Here is a 20,130-nt window from a genome sequence, read left to right on the forward strand (position 1 = left end):
CGTGCGCGGGGCGGAGCCGACGCGGGGCCCGGCCCGGGAGCGGCCGCCCACAGCCCGCCCCGCACACCGGGGCCGGCCGGCTCCCAGCGCCCGTTCTCCAGCTTCGGGAGCACCGCGCTTCCTGAGGCCGGTGGGCTCCTCGGCTGCCCGAAGGAGAGCCTAGCGCCAAACAGCAGAGAATAACATAATCAATTATGTTGGAAAAGCTCTCTCTGAGATCATCGAGTCCAACCTGTGACTGAACGTCGCTTTGTCAACTAGACCATGATCTAAGTCCCACGTCCAGTTTTTCCTTAAACACTCCAGGGACGGTGACTGCACCCCGTCCCTGGGCAGTCCCTTCCAATATCTAATCACCCTTTCTGTGAAGAAATTCCCTTATGTCCAGCCTACACCTCGCCTGGTGGAGCTTGAGCTCCTCTCATCCTGTCACTTTTTACCTGGGAGAAGAGGCCGACCCCCACCTGGCTACACCCTCCTGTCAGGCGGTTGTAGAGAGCGATAAGGTCACTCCTGAGCCTCCTCTTCTCCAGGCTAAAGAACCCCAGCTCCCTCAGCCGCTCCTCATAGGATGTGTGCTCTAGACCCTGTACCGGCTCTATCACCATTCTCTGGCTGGAGAATGAAAAAAGTCTCCTGTCCCAGGACAAAAGCCCACAATGCAGAACAAAAGCAGTCCTATGTTTTCCACCCCCGAACATGACTGCCCCTGCAGCCTGTGCTCTCTTTGTTCTGGCCCAACCATAGCCCCAGTGCCCCTCACTGCATGCACCCCACGACCTGGGAATCCCTAGGGAAAGCTCCCTGCAGCACAACCCCAAGGACACGCACCTGGCTCCTGCTAGTGCTGAAGAATACGTACTACGTACTCCGTGGATGAAGTGTGATAGTCTCCAACCCAAGAGCAAAATAACTGTACAGCCAGAATTTCATCACAACCTACTTAAGCAGAGCAGCCAGCTACCATCAGAGGAGAGACCCTGTTCCTCAGTGCAACTATCACTATTAAGCAAAAGTTATGAGACACACATGTAACTCTGGCTACGTTAAGTCCTAAATCCCCTGAAGAACACAGCTTAAGTACTCTAAATAAAGCTGAGTCCTCAGCCCAACCTCAGCCTGCAAAAACAGGGTCTGAAAACAGTTGATCTGGAAAATAAAGTTTCAAAACCTATGGGTTTTGTTCAGTCATGAGGCTGGCAGACTTCGATAAATTAAACATTAATAGTCCCAGGGGCTGCACAGAGCACCACTTTTCATGACCCAAGAGATCCTACCTACTTTGCTAAGTAGCAGTGCAACTCTGATCAGTCACTTACCTACTTTGCTGAAGACCTTCACTAAATGCAGGGCCATCATTTCCATGAAAAATGAAAAGCAAACAAGATAGAAAACAAATTTTATTGAACGAACAAAAGTCTAAAAGTCTCCCATTTTTGGTTAACAAAAGCAGCAACCTACAAAACCCCTGCATTCCATGACAAATCTTTTTATGTCAGAAAAAATTAATCCTTGAGCAGGTATGAACATTTGTACACAGAACAATACAACTGTTGAGATGTGTTTGGGCAAACAACTAGATTAACCAGGGAAAGAAAAAAAAAAAAAAAAAAAAAAAAAGAAGACTTCACCTGGGACACCTGAAAAAGCTTGAATTGTTCTGGCTGAGAGGTATATCATCGGGGCTGCCAGCAGCTTTCAGCACTTGCATCCCCTTCACACAATATGAAAAGAGCAGCAGAGAAAGGACAGAGGTTTTAAGACTGAACAAGGAAAAGAACTGCCAACAGAACACAGTGTTCAGCTAGCTCACTTGGCTAATGGTAAATGCAGCTTTTTAATACCGAATTTCATAAGCTTGTGTTAAGTCAGTCCATGCTCTCAGGAGGCTCCAGGGTAAGAATTCAGCCACTCTACCCACAGAGCAAAAGTAATAGAGAAGTTCCATCATCGAACAGGTGACTCCTCAGAGTCAAAAACAGGCAACCAGATAAGGGAAAAGAAACGGAGACCTTCTTGACAAGATATGATTATCCAACTGACAGAAGTCTAGTGGGAATTAAACAGAGAATGTACGTTCTCTTTGTAAATCCAACAAGTTTTCTAACAAATGTGATTTTTTTTTTCATTTGCACTGGATATGGGCAGCCTTACTAAAATGAAGTGCTAGAAACAAAGGCAATGTTTACTTTTATCCTTACACCATTTGCAGAATAACCCTTTTTTATAAAGTCATACCATAATTTTTCATGCTTTTGGACAATAAATATTTTCAATGAAGTCTGTTTATTACATTGACTGATTTCAATCTGTTCTTTTGTTTTCACAGATCAGGCCATAGTACAATTATTTCAAAAGAAATGATAGATTTTGCTATCATATTCACCTTTGCAAAATTACAACAATCTGTGCTTATTTGTCACTTTATACATCAGATCTCGTCCATTGCAACCACATCAACGTATTTATTTAATAATTATGAAGCTGTATCTTATACCATAATTTCTATTCTTATGTGTTCTAGGACTAATAAATCCCTAATAAGTTTTGATTAAAACTAACTTTAATATATCAACTCTATCATCTAAAGTTAATTTTAATCATTTCCATCATAATCATTATAACTCTGATACCCACTGTTCCTCCTCTCCCGAAGATTAGATTTCTTCCACATGGATTCTTGATGAAAGCTAGCACTGAAAGATCGACCCAGTCGTCCATGCTGTTTCTTAGATATATTGTCTTCACTCTCAGATTTGGAAATTCCTTGTCCTTGTGTTTGGGATTGTTTATTCTGTCTAACATTGCCAAATGGAAAATTCCAAGGACCAAATCTTTGCCAGTTAAGTCTCTGAAAGGCAATGATGCAATGAAGATTTCCTCCAACCTAATCGAAGTAAAAAAGGTTCTTTGTTAAATGCATACTACAGGCACATTTCTAACGTACATAGATATTTGATATCAACATTTTGGCAAGTAACACAATACTTTCAAAAAGAAAACAAACAAAAAGTGCCACAATACACAAACCAGGAAAAAAAACAACAAACAACAAAACAACACAATCCCATATACACAAATATACAACTTGCATCAATCAGTTCTGATTGTTTCCCAGATTCAATTACTGCTTTCTTTTTCACCTTTTTGATCTTTTTAAGCTACCTATTTTATCTTTCATGGGCCAGTATCTTCTTATCTTCTGCTAGTCTTTTTTTACTTTCTAGCTACCTTCTCAGAAATAATCTGTTCTGGTCCATCCTGATCTTGCTGACACAGTCTTCCACAGGGTCTTCACACCTGAAATCATCTCTTCAGTCTATTATTTCTCACAGACTTTCCATCTTCAAATCACAAATACATCCTCCACCCATGAGATACAGCCCTATCTATAGGAAAGAAAGCCACATGCATTGACAGTAACTCCACACAAGGGAGACACGCATTCTTTTATGCCCAATCCTACTTGATTGTACTTCTTTCCCACTAAAATGTCATTAGAAGGTCACACCCCAAATGGTCTGTAATTTGTCCACAGAACACTTCTATACTTGCTGCAGCTACATTTTAAAGCAACAAAGTTAAATACTGTGACCAAATACATTCTGTATACACAGATATTGTGGTTCATCCTAGCATATACCAAGCTACTGATGTTTTATATCTTGTCCAGCAAGTAAATCTAAATGACTTTGTTATGCAAGAACTCACATTATACTTTTGTCTTCAGCAACACTTCATAACAGAACAAATTTCTTCAGTGAAGTTATCTTACACTGCTAAAGTATGAGTAAGTTTGCAAAAACCTACCATGAGTTTCCTCCCATCTCAGTGAGTTTACCTTACCTTCTTTGTTTTTCGATGTTGCAATCCTCTCTCTAGATGTCGAATATCTAGATATTCTGGATTTTGAGTGTTTAGGTCAGTGACAATATCTGTCCACCTACAGAATAAAATCATTACTACTCAGCTGACATAAAACCTCAGCAGCAGAAAGACTCACATACACATACACGCAAATACAGATCTGTAGCTTTAAATAGTCTTACCAGTGATTTAAAGATAAATGAATGTGTGAAGTTATGAAAGCCTCAATATTAAGAGACATCAAGCTAGATATAAAAGTGTCACTTTTAATCAAAGCATTCACAGTAATTATTCCTGCTCTTGGGAAACGCCTTCCAAAGTGAGTAAGAGCACCATGAGTCATTAGTTACATTCCTTACGCTTACCAATTCATCAGTTTGGGAAAGAAAGAAATAAAGTGTGGTTTAGGCAAGGAGAAACATTAGCCTTTTCTTTATTTAAACCTCACCTACCCTTTTGTATTATTTTGTTCAATTCCTTGGTTTTTTTCGCACACTAAATGTGCTTTTACCAGACAGCTCTCATCATAACTAACTCCTCCATTTTATTTAATTCTAAACTATCAATTCAATCACTCCCCATTCACTCAGCTTTTCAAAGATTCATAATTCCTTCCAGCCCAACTGAAACAAGCACTTTCATATTCCAGACCCCTTTAAACCTGCACATCACCTTTTTATTTCTATCAGTGTCTAACTACTTGTTTCTCTCTAACACCACCCTCCAAGTTCAGAAAATGCATTTCTACTCCAACCTTTGCCCTCTTTCCTTATGCACAGAACTCTCTCTGCCAGCTCTCATTAGGAGTGCAGCAGGAGGAAGAATGTCTCCACAATCAAAATTAGTGTTACAAAGGGTTTTATTATATATTCAGAAACCTTTTCCTGTGCCATTTGTAGCTAATATACCACAGGACAAAGTTCTCCCTTTGGGATCTACAGTATGCCATTTCTCAGTAACCACATGCATAATGTGCTTTTAATTTTGTTGCACTTAATCTTGTAGTCTCAAATACCCAGGTATTTGCAGTTGTCACATCACTGACAAAAAAAAATTAAATATAACTAAGCCATGATATTTCTACATAGCATCCTCTAGCTCTCCTAGTCTGTATGTGTAGTTTAGACATCAACTTTGTATGAGTCAAACCTCATCATAAATGTACTGTTTAAATGCACAGATAAGCAAATAAAACAACAAAGTACAGGCTGTACCTGTACCTGAGCTAGATGTCAGCAGCAACAGAATATCCTGTGCATAGCCCAGACACAGCCTGTGGATGTCCTCAGCTCCACTGTAAACTCCTCAAAGGGCCATGCAGTCTGTAAGTCACAACTGGCACGACCGTAGATGGCTGAGGTGCCTTTTCCTCCTGACTAACGTGAGCTCTGTCACACTCAAACAAAAGATACGGGCTTTGGCTTTCAGGAGCCCACATATGTTCTGACAGGTGATACAAAACTGCAGAGCCAGCCTTGAGGTCAAAACACAAAGCTTCTCACTAAAGCAGCATCTGTTTATGTCAGATACATACATATATACACATGTACATAGTCATTAAAAAGAACTAAAAAGTCCGTTGGTGACTCTGAGTAGAGAACTCCAAACTGATTTGAAAGAAAACATTGGGTCACAGAGAGCCTGTGTTGGTGAGGCAGAGTTCAGCCCTCAGTGCTGTTAGTGTGGTTTGTTTTGAAGTGCCAAGTTTTGGGAAAGGTGCAGTGGAAGCTGCTGCATTCTTACGAAGTAACATACCTTTTACAGTGTATTGTTGGATGCTTTCGGCTCGGCTCTCCAATTAAGATCCAATATTCTACTTCTTGCTGCAAGACACGACCTCTGTTCAACAGAAGATACAATCCTAGTAAGATTTATTGTGCATACTAAAAAGAAAAAGAGATATTAACAGTCTGTTGTCCTTTTTAGGATTTTTTAACATTTAAAATTGTTTCCTCAGCCAAACTAAAAACCAGCTCCTGTGCTATAGTGCTCACAATTGCATACAGGGAACCTTTTGTTCCACAAGGCCTGAAAGCAAACCTTGGGGATGCTATTGCACATTAATTGGAAGGAAAACAGATTTTCACTAAAAGCAGTTTTACTTGGATGAAAGACAGTCTGGTACACAATGTAAATATAAATATATAGGAAACAACAGAAATAAGAGTTGTGGAAAGCCACACAAATGTGGTACAAACAGCTTCCTCCCCATCTGTGATGCCTAGCAGTCATGAAAGAGTTCTTTCCACTATTTTTAACCTATACCTTGGCTGGCAGTTGTTACTAAGAGTTGTAGGGTAACCTGTAAGAACAAAAACTGGCAACTTCAAATGCTTCCTTCTAAGCATCCAATACCAGATATTAAAGATCCAAACCTTTGAACTAATCCTAGTTTGCAATCAACTTCCAAGAAGCTCAAAGCTTGCGGTAACCTTGTCAGGGAAAATTTGTGACAGGTATTAGGACAGACTGATGAGACACACAGAAATGCTCTGTGACTTCCTGTGTATAATTATCTTATGAAAAACTGCATCAATTTCAACTGTGACAAAACCTGAGACTTTTCTGCCTATGGTATTAGACAACATATGGCCTTATTTCCTGGAACAATTTGTTTACTTAAAAAAAAATTCCCTGTAAAATAACAATGTATTCCATCAGTGCAAAGATGGGAAACCAAGACACAGGATAGATTAATTGACTTACCTAAAGTCACACTGGAAGTCTGTGGTTGAACTGGGAACTGAACCCAGGTCTCCCGAGTCCAAATCCAGCAACCTAAGATCATACAGGAAGTCTGTGGGTGACCTAAGAACTGTCTCTAAGCTCAGCCTAGCAACCTACCTACCCACTCCTTTTGGGACCTAAAATGTTTATTAGCTTGATTTTTAAATAAAAACTTTCCTTTGTAACTAGAGTGCAAAAACTGGTAAACAGGAACTGCTCCAGGATCTATGGGTAGTGCTTCTGCAACAAAACTTTTTTTTTCCTCAGCAGAGTCAGAAATACAAAGAAAACAGGATGCTCACCTGGTCTGACCTCCAGCCTAAAGTAAGGCTATAAAAGCTCCTTGAAGTTGTTATTTCATGTTTCATTGTTAGAAGAGAACTGTTGTTAAGAAAAAAAGCTAATATTGACTTAAAAATAACATCACTAGTGACTAAGAATCCATTTCAGCCATGGGTAAAGAATGAAAGTGTTGTTCTGACTCATTACTAAACAATATAAATTTAAATTAATTATCAGGCATGTTACATTTCCACACACTGGACCATACTATTTCTCAGATTGCATTTTTGACCTAGTGAACTTTTTTTTTTTAATTTTGGTCTTCCAGGGCAGATTCTTACTAATTGATTGAGTAAGTGCGTGATTAACATTTCGGTAAATTCAAGTAGGCTAATGTGTTGGATTTCTATCTGGGGCATATTTCTTACACTCTCCTCACAAACCTGGCAAGTCAGTGAACTCGTCTCAATAAGAAACTATATCCTTTTGTTCATATATTAAAAGCTTTCATTAACCCTATCATAAGCCTCACACTGGGGACAAATTAGATTCAGATGATTATGCTTTATCACCTCCAATCAATGACCATTTTGAACTCCAAAAGTAGAGCTAGCATTCTCCATTCCTTGATGTGACCCTACCTCTTCAACACAGCCAAACTCAGACTGCTCAGCAAGCAAATAGCCAGTTCACTTTATACGAGTGGCCTATGCTTTTCATTGTTTGACGTTCCCCACTATTGGTATCTGCTAATTTCCTCGGGGATTGACTACTTATGCTCTATGATAATGCTCATAAATACAGACCAATGGTTGAACCTTGAGAAAGTCCAACAGAATCCTTTAATACATACCATGTTTGCAACTACTTCGAGAGAGGAAAAACAGCTTAATATGATTCAGTGAATGAGATAAAACAAACTACTCTCCACAAGAGAGTGCATAGAGTACTCTACTACGTATAGCACTCTACATCGAGCAGCAACGTAAATACCTTACAAAAGCTAACACATATCATCTCAAGAATTAATATTTTCAAAGTTAAAATTTGTGCGTTTAATGCAAGACTCCCCCTAAACTCAGTATGACTATTAATGCTATTATCCTTTTTAAAACCAGTATTTAATTCAAAACTATATCTACTATTGCATTATATTATCCTAGTAGCCTCACCCTGACAAATCTGAAATTATGATACAGGTAACTGTATTTTTATTCTAAAATTGGCATATTAAGCTTATAGAAGTAGTCCAGCATGTCAAGCATTGTTTAAAAAAGCCAAACCTACTGTCAAAGTCCAAAGTTCTCTCCTAGCTTTTCTTCCCCTATCCCCTGCCAATTCCTGGTAACAAATTATTCAGATATCTTTACTTTTCTATGCCTTATACTCCAGTAGTTGGAGTTTACCATCACCATTATTAGTCAACATTAATGCAAAAAAAGTACATAATCACCATCCTGCAATACCCACACAACCCCTGCTCTTGCCACACACAAGCACTGGTTTCTAAGTGTAAATTTCATCACATTCACCTCATGAGGGATTAATATCACTGTAGACTTTTTGCTTCTAGTTTATAAAGGAAAATTGCAACATACACACATTTCTTTTGTTTTCCCTTCCAAGTTCTCTAGAAAGACTCTCCCCATAATTACTTAGCTTTTTATTGTTTAGCCTTAAAAAAACCCCACCTGGCCTTTTTTCAGCCCACACGTTTTTATTTTTCAGAGTAGTTACTTTCACTTGTCCTTCAATAAAATAACCACCTTCTCTCCATCTGGCTAGAAGGCCTTTAAACAAACAATTTCTTAATACCACTTACAGTTTCTCTTTTAAGTTCTTTCAGTGTAGTCTGTTATGTTTCATTTTAAATCAGTCCTTTCAAATCACACTGTAGTGTTTTTCTAGCTCAGACAAATGCCTATATGACACAAACTGAAATGTTATTTATGGAGAAAAATGGTATCAATTTGAAGTAAATTTTTCTGTATGTGTCTTCCACTAAAATAAGCATAAACACAGTATCTTACCTATAGGCTTTACTAGCTTTTACTGGGGTTGCTTCAAATCCAATTGGGCAAAAATAATGGTTTTGGCAATGGTAGATATAGGCCATTGATTCGTCTTTCAGTCCACGTGTTAGCTTCGAAAGGGCCCCTGCAGCTACAAAGAAAGGTCAGGTTACAGGCCAGGGTGCTTTGGATCCTATGTAACATATTCAGCAGAAAAAAAGACCTATTTCACAACAAAGTAGTTATACTGCTTTTTGAATGGGAGGACATGACCTGACAGGCATGCACAAAGTACACTTTTGATTTTGAACTTATTATTACTCTTTTGTACCAGACAGGAAATTAAATACTATCTGCTGCACAGTCTGTGCCAGGGAAACACAATATAAAGTATGCTTTGTGTTTAGATCAAAATCAAATTTACAAGAACCAAAAGTATCTCTTAACCAAGGAAATACACGCTGCAACAGAATGTAGTCCCACTGCCCCAAGTCAGATGGGGCGCACATTGATGATACTGCTGAAACCACTGAAAACACCCAAACATTTTGGTATCATGAGCTTCTTGCAGCTTCCTAGTCTCAGGAACACATATGGGCATGCAATGGTTTATAATGTGACCACAGTGCTCAGTTTCAGGAGAAGACTAGAAGAGGCACTGAAACACGACAATTTTCAAGTGGGATACCAAGAAAAAAAATATTTCCATTTTCATAATCTCTAAAACTTTTCAGCATGGTTTTGTGCTTTTAAAAAAACCTTCAGTTAGAAGGTAATTACCCAGACTATACCAAAGGATAGTAAACTGTGCATGAAAGAAAATTTTTTTAAATAGCATGCCTAAAAAGTAGACAAAAATGCAACTTCATAAGCTAATTGAGAATAATCACCTAACTTCAGAGAGAGATGTTAGCTAAAGTCAAGCACAACAGATGAGTTCATTACCTTTAAAACTGGGCTTTTAAAAAGCATAAAACACTTAGTAAGGACTAATACTTTTTGCTCTCCCAGTGGATGACAGCAAACAAATCTTCCCACACACGAATGCAGAACTGGAAATGCAGTGTTTTCATGGATACCTTAAAATTCCAATTCTGTGGCAGCAGAATATATAGCACAAAATGTATTTTATCATAATAAAAGTACAAATGAAAATTTTAGCTAGATAAGAGAAAAAGTAAAAGCAAAAAAGTCAACCAACTTGGAGCTATTCAATACCTTATCTCAGAATGGAAGTACTACTTACAGACTTTGTCCTGTCAAATGCTACACACTGCAGGATTTTTCAATTTATACACTATAAGATGAATGCTTTAGGATTAGCTACGTACCAGTTTCTCCAGCTGTCTTGTTCTTCCCATGAGGTTTATATAGAACATATGAGCATCCCTTGATATGGAAGTGATCATTTATTTGCCTAAACCACCTGAAACAATAAGCTTAAAGATTGTAGTAACTCAAGAGTTATTAAATACAATGTTATTTCCTCACACTTTCCTTATGCTTGACAGTTTAGGAAAAAAAGTCTTGGTGTGCTACTAAGTACCTACCTCACTAGTATTTAGATTGTAGATGACTATGGCACCCAATACAAATGAAACTTTAAATATCCTAGACAGTAAAATAAATACATAGAGCCTTTTCCTTCATTCTGCTTTTCCAGATTTGATGTAGATCCATAATAACCAAAAATCTGGATGTGAAATGTTGGTCCTATTGTACTGAGTCCAGTCACCTCTAATGTTCAATTACTCAGCCTTTAGAAAGACACACAAATTCTGAGGTGCCAAACTTCAATCGTGATTTGTAAGGTACATAAATGAAATCTAAGACACCAGAAGGCACCCTTCAAGTGAGACTTTCTGCTTATCCTGTTGGGTTTCTCTCCCCTAAACTTCACAAAGCCTGAGCATTACAGGAGCCTCAGACTGCATCTCCTCACCGCAACACTAAGCAAGGACAGGCCTGCAATTTTTCCACATTAGAAGATTTAAATTCACATGTTTGAAGATAATACCTCAATCACAAAGCTATGTTGGGCAATAGGGCTGGCTCCCAGCCATCCTGTTTCGAATCTGCCAAGTACTTCAAAATTACTGGACGAGGCAGGAAAAAAAAAAAAGAAAAAGATGAGTAACTTCTCTGCAACACACAGGACACTCACATGGGAAATTGAAGAAGAATTACAAGTTAAATTTTTGTCTGTATACACTGTTGACATAAAGAGACAGAACATTGTATCAGCTTGGTCTATAAGAGTTGCTACACCCTGACATATTCCTGAAGAGGTACAAATCCTGGATCTGAATTTCCTAAAGCAGGTAAGGAAATTTTCACAACACTTTCCAACAATCCAGCCAGTATGCTGGATGCAGAAGAGACTGCTGCCACATTTTCATATCCAGCACCATCCTGATCAGCCAAACACTATATATTGCCCTAAAAAAAATTAACTAAATCAAATGCAACTCATGAAGCAAGAATAATGCAAAATTTTTTAATCTTACCAAAGTGTAACACAACAAAGCCCTGTCAAAATGTTCAGCACTCTAGTACAATATGCTCCTTGGCTCTGTTTAATCCTAGAATGTCTTATTAATTTAATACCCCAAAAAAAAAAAAAAAAGTACTAAGAATTTAGGTCCAACCTATAAATATCAGGAAACAGCAGAGAAGAAGTGACAAAAAATTTCAAAGCGTTCTGTGACTCCAGCCCCATGTTTTTGTTCCTGAACAGCTCCATTGGAGCAAAGGTGCAGCACTATCTCATTTTCAATTCTTAAATTACATTTTACTTAAAGCTAATAATGTATCAATTGTCTTTTCAGGCTGTTTCAGTGACACTAGCAAGTATTTAACATGCATTTTCAAAAACGGGAACGTAAGTATAAAGAGAAAGTTTGCTAACCAGAAGGCTGGACTCATTAGAGTATTATACAACCACCACACAAACTGAACCAAAATTCAAATAGACTTTCACACTGACCTGACCTGTGTAACAACATCACACCATATAAAATGGCCAGTGCAAACAACTCTTTGGGAAGTTTCATTGTCAGAGTACTCAGGTATGCTTCATTATTCTAAAACTTAAGGGGATTAACATGTTGGCCACTTTGTTTTTAAATAAATGAACTACTACTGTATTTTTAAAGGTTCTATCTCCTAGCTGCATCAAAAGAACCAAACATACCTCATTAGAGTTGTATTTCCAGTGAAGGGACCAAACCTAATCTCCTCAAATGGGGGCTGAAAGCCCAGTATATGCAAAGCCTCTTCTTGAGTGATGGGTGGTAAACTTAAAAAAAAAAACAACAAAGAAGTATCGTAATTAGAAACATATTTTTGAAGCTCTAGAGGCAAAGCAAAGCACTCTGTGTGTGACTTTACCTTCCGGCTCCCAGTGTACTATATAAGAAATTCCAGCAAGACACTAAGGATGAAATTCCACAGGAGGTCTTGTATTGAGGTCGGCTAACACAATACCTTAAACAAAAAACCCCAAACACATTAGTAACACATTACTGACTCTTATATGATAAACCTCAACTACTTTTTTGTGTGCCATGTCACTAAAGTGCCACATTATATTAAATGTTTTTATGTCACCTGTATTAAAAAAAAAGCAAACAAAAAAACCGAAACAACTCTATCCCTAAAAAAAAAATTAAGCAACTATGTTAACCAATTTCTTTGTTAGATGCTACTACCCTATTTCATATAAATCAGTCAAATTTCTAACAGCCCCATGGGAGTTCTGTACAAACGACTGTCAGAAAATATGACTCTGTACTAATATAACATATGGATTTATCCAGTCTCTTCTAACATGTGAACTTGTGGCAAACTGCATCTCTACCAATTTACTAATGAACATCATTCTGGGTCAGAGATTCCCTAGGTTAACTCCAACTTTCTGATGTCACAGACATAAAGTAAGAACTGGACAGATGCATTAAACTAAGTGAATTCAGTGAACTATATTATTACAATAATGGTCCTATAGAAACGACAGATTCTGATCAATTAAAATTGGGAGTAAAACGTATCAGTGGTACATTTAAGGTTACTTTTTCCCTGACCATGCTACTGAACTTGTATTTCTTTTTGAAATGAATCTCCACATAAGTTTTTCCCTTTACTGAAAGTAAAAGGAAAATTTAGAAGGAAAAATATTTTAAGAACTCCAACAGATGGAAGAGAAGCTCTAATTTTTCTTGTAGAATGCATCAGACAGTGTGTATGCTTAACATATCCCCTTTCTACTAAAAAAATTAAAAAGACACTACTAAGAAGTTGGAAATCGGGTAACTAGCAACAGTGTTTACTGAGAAACTACATGGGTAATTTTAAATGCAATTTATAAATACTACCATCTCCGAAGGTCCAACACTTTTCTCTCCTTCACATCTTCAAGAGCTGAACGCTGAGGACACTCCCTGTATTGTTTGCTCTTTTTCTCCACGGATTTTTTCTTTGTCCCTTGTTTCTTCATGCTGCCTGCAAAACAAATTTCAGAATCAAAAGGATGCCTAGGTTGCCATTCATAGCTTTCTTCCTAAATACTCTTAGTAGTAGCATACAGCTCAAATAGAGACACTCTATTTGAGCACACAGCTCAAATAGAGACACAGTGTAAACTGGTACTAAATATGAATTGAAAGGAGAAAGCTCAAATACAGGAGAAAGCTCTAAACTGTCAACAGGTTTGTAAAGCTGCCATTAGCTCTGTAAACAACACGGTGTTTAGATCATAAATGGAATTAATGATGACCTGCCCAACTGTTTAGAGAGGTAAGTCAATCTGATTATTCTAATGCGTTAAATCACCCATCCCAGAAATAGACTCTCAGACCAACATGGACCTCTCATCTCCTAACATTAAGTACACAGGGAACATAATGAAATGCTTGTTTTTCACTGCCAGCCTTGCAAACAGCTACAGTTTCTGATGAAAACTTATATGCAAATCCATTAATAATAATATACACCCAAGGTCTTTTCCTTTTTATAAGCCACTGTGACAGCAGAAAATGGAGAGTTGGGCCACGTGCTCAAGCAGAAGTATTTTTGTCCCATTTTGAAGCCATACATCCAGAGGTATAACATACTAGGTTCTACTAAAACAAAAGAAAAAAGTCACACCGATAACACAGGGGGAGGGCTGGGGGCGCAACAGCAGAAACCATCCCAAATACTATACAGTTAAGCAGAAGCCAGCCTTGTTTTGGATCCACTTCCCCTGGCAGTTACACTCGACTTTCTCTCCTTCTCTCTCACTCTCTTCTGTCCTGATAAGCAGGTTCCTTGAAATGAAGTACAGGCTCTTCTATAGCACATCCTCACGGGACATGTGCTGGCCAACCCCCTTCACAGACAAGCTGTAAACATGAAGCTTTTTCCTTTCACATCAAAACTTCACCACCTCACCTGCTTTGTTCTTCAGATTTGAGCTCACGCCATTGAACTCTGATTTGTCTATTTCCCATGCCAGTGGAAGCTTTCCAAGATTGCCAGGCAGGCTTTCCAAGTTAGCATCTTCACTGTAGATTATCTCTGAAGCACCAGTTTGAACGCTGAGCAAGTTAGACGTATTATTTCCAACATTTAAGGCAGCACTGCTTGATAGGCAGGCACTAACTGAAGCACTTGGACTTTTACAAATAGATGTTACTCTGTTTAAAAAAGCATAGTCTGAGCAGATGGTATAAAACTTCTCTCTTGTATGAGTCACAGGACATCCCCATGGATAATGCCCATCTTCCCTAGACACCAGGGATGCAGTGGAGGCATCTGACATGCAGTATGGCTTCACGGGATCATGAAGAGAAGCTTCTGGGGATTCTTTCCCAGGTCTGTTTTCAGTGTTTCCATTATTTCCAGAACCATTTTCTTTTTCATCTTCTGAAATAGTAGGCATTGAATGATACTAAAAGAGTATTGCACAGTTAGGAATACTTTTTCTTTATGTTTTAATTACAACAGGGTTTTCATCATTGCCTCCATTGCCTCTGCAAGGTATCAATGAGGTACCTGAAAGAAAATGGTAAGTTAGTATAGGTGTCTCATTCGACATAAAATATACACAAGGCTTATCTTTGAACTCATAGCCAATAAAAGCTGAAATACCGTTCAAAATACCACAACACACATGGTGTCTTTCCCTAAGCATCTCTAGAACCTCACAATCAGCACTTTTTATCATTTTTGAGGTGCCAACAGCATACACTGCAGTGATATCATGATGACATAATGAGCAATTACACTTATAAACCAGCACACGAATAAAAAATAAAATAAAAAAATTACAAGCTTTCCATATTTACATGGTTGTGGTTGATCTTTTCTATCCCTTACAGTCACAATACACTGCTAATGTGGAGTACAGAATAATTTATACAAATTAATAAATCATCATACAGCATTTTAAGGTCACTTAATTCTGCTGAATCCTGCAAACTTCTGCTGCAAGTGAAGTTCAAGCACAATATTACAGTAACTATAGCCTCTATCGATTGTAAATTGACAACACTACCCTCAATCTGTTCCAGTGTTTTCCTCCTATAGCTGTTAACGGTTCCCTTTTATTTTTATGCGCCTCTTATTCTTCAAGACGTGAGAAAGAAAAGCAGGTTTTGTTTATGGCAGCTAAGAATTACCAAAAACACATTTAGACGGCTGGCTGGCTTGCTTTGAACGATCGTTTTTAAAGGGCAAGCTGACAGCGTGTGTGCTATCTGTCATCTCAGCAGCTCGCACGTCTACAGACACGCGCCGCAGATGGGAACCTGGCGCGAGGGAGGCAGGAATTCCGCTCCACAGCCGCCTCCTGCGACACCGGCTTCGGGTCGCTGCCCCGCACCTGCAGCGCCCCGGGAGCGCCTCTGGCCTCCCACGGCCGGCCGGGTTCCGCTGGCGGAGCGCAGGGACACATCCAATCACCCGCCCCTCCCCCCGCGCTGCCGCCAGTCGGTTCCAGAGTGAACAGCCGCGGCTTGGGGGAAGGGGGCCCCCCGGGACCGTGGGCTCGCTCCCCTCCTGGGCGCCTGCGAGGGGCGGCGGCGGCGAGGGCGGCGGGGGCAGCGAGGGCGGCGGGGCTGTCCCCGACCCGTGTTACCTGCGCGGAGCGGGGCCCGCCGGCGTCGCCTCCCCGGCCGCGGCGGAGCGGGGACGCGGGCGCGCCGGAAGCAGACACAGCCGCGCGCTCACCTGCGCGCCCCCGCCGCCCCCCGCCTCCTCCGCCGCCGGCCCGCACCAACTCCCGCCGCCGCACGGGGACGGGGGGGAGGCGCGTGGCTGCTCGGCGGCGGCGGCCGCGCTCCCGCTGAGGGTCCTCACGGTGCCTCGGAGGAACCGGTACCGAGCGCCTCCCAGCTGGGCCGTGACTGCGCCTCAGCGCCGTCAGTGGCGCCTCTTCAGTCGCCCTCCCCCCCCGTGCGTCCTCATGGTCTCGCCCGCTGTTGCCCCGCGGGCGAGCGGGGGAGGGAGGGGAGGAGCAGGTCGGGGATGGTGGCGGCGGGAGGTGCCGGGCACTGGGCGCGGAAAAGTGAGAAACAGATAGGCTGAGGGAGATGGGCCTGCTCAGCCTCGAAAAGAGGTGTCTGAGAGGGGGCCTCGTCAATATCTATAAGTATTGAAGGGAGAGAGTCAAGAGGATGGAGCCAGGCTCTGCTCGGTGGTGCCCGGCAATAGGACGAGAGGCAACGGGCAGAGACTGATGCACAGGAAGTTCGACCTGAATATGAGGATGAATTTCTTTAATGTGTGGGTGACCGAGCACTGGAACAGATTGCCCAGAGAGGTTGTGGAGTCTCCCTCACTGGAGATACTGAAGAACCGTCTGGATGCAATCCTGTGCAGTGTGCTCTGGGATGACCCTGCTTGGCCAGGGAGCTTGGACCAGTTGACCCACTGTGGTCCCTTCCAACCTGACGCGTTCAGTGGTTCTGTGGAAAAGCAAAAGCATTGTTGGCTAATGAAATTTTGATACAAATGGCCCATCGCCACCACCAGCCGGAGCGCTACAGGTGCTGAGTGAAAGCTCCCAGCTCCGGCACTGCTGCCCACTGGAACTGCTCCCTGGGCAGCTCGGGGTCACCCGTGCCCTCACCGTGTCCCCTCGGGGTGTGGGCATCTGCCTGCCCCAAAGGGCTCAACGTGGCACAGGGCTGCCCAGGGGATGCCCCCGGCTCCAGTCCCTGCTGCCCCGAGCTGCTGTTAGGTTAAAGCGGGATAGGGTAGGCCAGGCTCAACACCACTCTTGGCTCAGCTTTGGAATCGCACTTCTAACTTGGCTATGTCTTCCCGCTGAGCTTGGGGAAAGTGTAGGAGCGTAACAGTCAGCATTGGGTTCTCCTGGGGAACAAGGGACCGATGTCTGGACGTTTTATTTGCACCAGGGTTCTCTTGGTTCCCCTGACAGTAGTAAGAACGTGTAACAACAATGCTTCTGTAAAACTGTATGAAGGAACAAAATTTTAATTTCAGGTAACAGTGTCTGGAACTGCTGACAATATTTCTAATCTCATCCTTCACTGCAGTCAACAAACACAGTGACACTGAAGATACAACTGGAGCTGCTCTGATACTGCCACAAATATGTAAAATTGATTAATTTTTAAATATTCAGATTTTTTTCATTAAATGATTGGTTTTATAACAAAGTCGTTATCAAATTTTAAGTAAAATATCAAAAAGTTATATGATGTCCTCAAGATAGAGGATTCACTCCTGGCAATTATGACACTGTGCCCTCAGTCCACAGAGCCTCTATTCCCAGCAATACTTTCTGTGAGAAGTGCTGCAATTAATGGGAAAAAAAAAAGAATCTAATATCTCCTCAATTGTTAGTGTTATTTGATAGTTCTCAGTGGTTAGGCTGAGCTACATTGCCAAAGTGCTTGAGCAATTGTGGATACAGCCATGTTTGCAATCCCCTGGACATGAGAGAACCTAGATCACATTCAGTAGTTTATGTGGTTTCATCCTGAGGCAACCTGCCCCTTGTAATGGAGAGCATCCCTTATGCCTTTGCCAGCTGGAAGCCTGTTGAGCCTTAGTCAGCCAACAGCCTTTGATGTAATTAAATAATTCTGCCTCCAAAGCGTTTTTGTCTGAGCCAAATTATAGCCATTAGGATAGCAGCGATGTTGGCTTTGCCAGCCAAGACTAAAATTAGGTTGCATGATTTATCTTAAAACTTGTTTGGGTGCTGACAAGTAGTGCCAAATCTCTGCACAGATTCCCTGAGCTGCACTTATGTGGGGGAAAAAAGCTGGAGGAGAGAACATCAGGAGGGTAGAAGTGTGTCACCTTTACTTCATCACTGCTGTGCTTTTTTTAACATGTCATTGCCATCCTGCTGAGAGGAGGAAGGATGATCTGTGAATTCTACAGCTATCAAATTTCTTTTTAAATAAAAACATCTTTAAAGTTCTCTTCCACTAGAGGAGACTGGCTTCTCTCATACAGCAAAGTATAAGATGAGGAGTGTGATTTCTGCCTGTAAAACACATCAGGAGAGTAAAGATGGGGAAAGGAGAGGAGCTAACGGGTCATGGATATACAATAGAGTCTGTGTGAATTTTTAGACTAGAAAATATAAGTCTTCTAACTGCTGAATGTCCTGAAAAGTCATGTCCATGAGAACATAACAGGGCAAAAACTATGTATTTAAAAGCTGGAGCTGGGTAATATTTAAGGCATTTTGTAATGAGGTTGTTGGTTAGAAAAGACTCTCTTCATTGATCCAAGTTGTCATTTCTCAGCTTGCAATTTTCTCCAAGCAAGTGATTTTTGTGTGCTTTTCTCTAAGCATATTTGCAGTATTTCAAAATGTAAAATACAAAATACCTTTGAAATTCATGAGTCCTTGCTGATGATTTTCAATTTTCTATATTGTTTGCTTTAACAAGAGAGAAGCAATAAGGAGCAAAGTTGAAAGTATCTTTTGGGATATAAGTTCTGCCATGAAGAGGCCTTAATTTTTGTGAGGTTTCTGTAGCTAAATGTTGACAAAGAAAAGCATTGGGGTATGTGTTTGTACAACCTACCTGAAAGGAGGTTGTAGTGAGGTGGGTGTTGGTTTTTCAAGTAGTAAGTGATGAGAGGAAATGGCCTGAAGTTGCACCAGGGAAGGGTTTAGATTGGATATTGGGAAAACTTTCTCCGCTGAAAGAGTTGTGAAGCAGTGGAACAGGCTGCCCAGGGAAGTGGTTGAGTCACCATTCCTGGAAGCATTTAAAAGATGTGTAGATGTGGTGCTCACGGACATGGTGGAGTCGGCAGTGCTAGGTTAACAGTTGGACCCAATACTCTTAGAGGTCTTTTCCAACCTAAATGATTCTGTAAGTAGTTAAGAATAGCATTAGTGTTTGGGACTAACTCTCTGCAATTGGAGGCTGGATTACTTGACAGACAAAGGGCCATGGAATCACCAAAGGCCTGCGCTGGGTGATTGCCCTGGTGGCAGCAGGCGAAGTGCCCCTTCACCTCTGCTCCAGACAATCCCAGATCTGCACTACCGGCAGCCACACATCACAGAGTCACAAAACTGCTAGCGTTGGAAGGGACCTCGGGAGATCATCTAATCCAACCCCCCTGCCAAGGCCGGTAACCTGGAGCAGGTGGCATGGGAACACAGTGGGTTTGGAATGTCTCCAGAGACGGAGACTCCACGGCCTCCATCGGCAGCCTGTTCCAGGGCTTTGCCACCCTCAGCGTAAAGAAGCTCTTCACCTTCAGCTGCTTTGAGGAGAATTTTGAAAAAACATTTTCCTGATTGTAAACTCCATTTCCCACCCTGACGTTTGGGAACGGAGTGAAGGGAGGCTGGTGGGCGGGGGGGCGAGGAACTTCAGCTCATGGCACGGGTTAAACAGCGGCGCAGAGATGTCCAGATGCGTAAATGATGGCCGCGGGGAGAGGCGGCTGTCCTCAATGCTTCCCATGCTCCCGGTAATTCCCGGGGGTTCACCCGGCGCCTCCCAACCGGCCGGCGCCTCTCGGCAGCGCCGCCCCGCGATGCCGCTGCCCCGCCCCATGGAGCCGCGCCGGGGGCGGGACTGCCCGGCGGCGGGGGAGGGCGGGAGGCCGGTGCCGGCGGTGTCGGTCCGTCGGGGGCAGCGCTGCCGATGCGTGCGCTGTGGCCGCTGTGCCTCGCCCTGGGAGCCGCGGCGGCGGCCGCGGGCGGGGGCGGGCGGCCGAGCGCCAACCGAACACCCGGGGCACAGACAGAGCTGCG

General features: G+C 41.8%; 1 protein-coding gene across 5 annotated transcripts; it reads right to left on the minus strand.

Moving 5' to 3' along the window:
- Nucleotides 1–1,382: 1,382 nt before the first annotated feature.
- Nucleotides 1,383–16,107, minus strand: BIVM (basic, immunoglobulin-like variable motif containing). Of its 5 annotated transcripts, XR_006018471.1 has the most exons (12): nt 16,006–16,107; nt 14,319–14,921; nt 13,262–13,388; nt 12,279–12,374; nt 12,082–12,186; nt 10,220–10,314; nt 8,907–9,039; nt 6,574–6,645; nt 5,623–5,706; nt 3,847–3,943; nt 3,232–3,389; nt 2,760–2,887 (listed from the first exon to the last, which is right to left on the minus strand). XR_006018471.1 is itself a non-coding variant. In XM_042042694.1 (11 exons), exons 2-11 carry the CDS (start codon nt 14,806–14,808, stop codon nt 2,597–2,599), a joined length of 1,590 nt encoding a protein of 529 aa, XP_041898628.1. In that variant the 5' UTR covers nt 14,809–14,921; nt 16,006–16,107; the 3' UTR covers nt 1,383–2,596. The 5 variants fall into 5 exon arrangements, 4 of the variants coding, with proteins under 4 accessions (XP_041898628.1, XP_041898639.1, XP_041898649.1 ...); XM_042042694.1 differs by lacking the exon at nt 3,232–3,389 and having other exon boundaries at nt 1,383–2,887; XM_042042705.1 differs by lacking the exons at nt 3,232–3,389; nt 16,006–16,107 and adding an exon at nt 15,548–15,896 and having other exon boundaries at nt 1,383–2,887.
- Nucleotides 16,108–20,130: the final 4,023 nt, after the last annotated feature.

This window comes from Corvus kubaryi, unplaced genomic scaffold (assembly GCF_017639235.1).
Source record: "Corvus kubaryi isolate FWS band 111438036 unplaced genomic scaffold, C.kubaryi_AGA036_p1.0 133, whole genome shotgun sequence".
NCBI classification, from domain to species: Eukaryota; Metazoa; Chordata; class Aves; order Passeriformes; family Corvidae; genus Corvus; species Corvus kubaryi.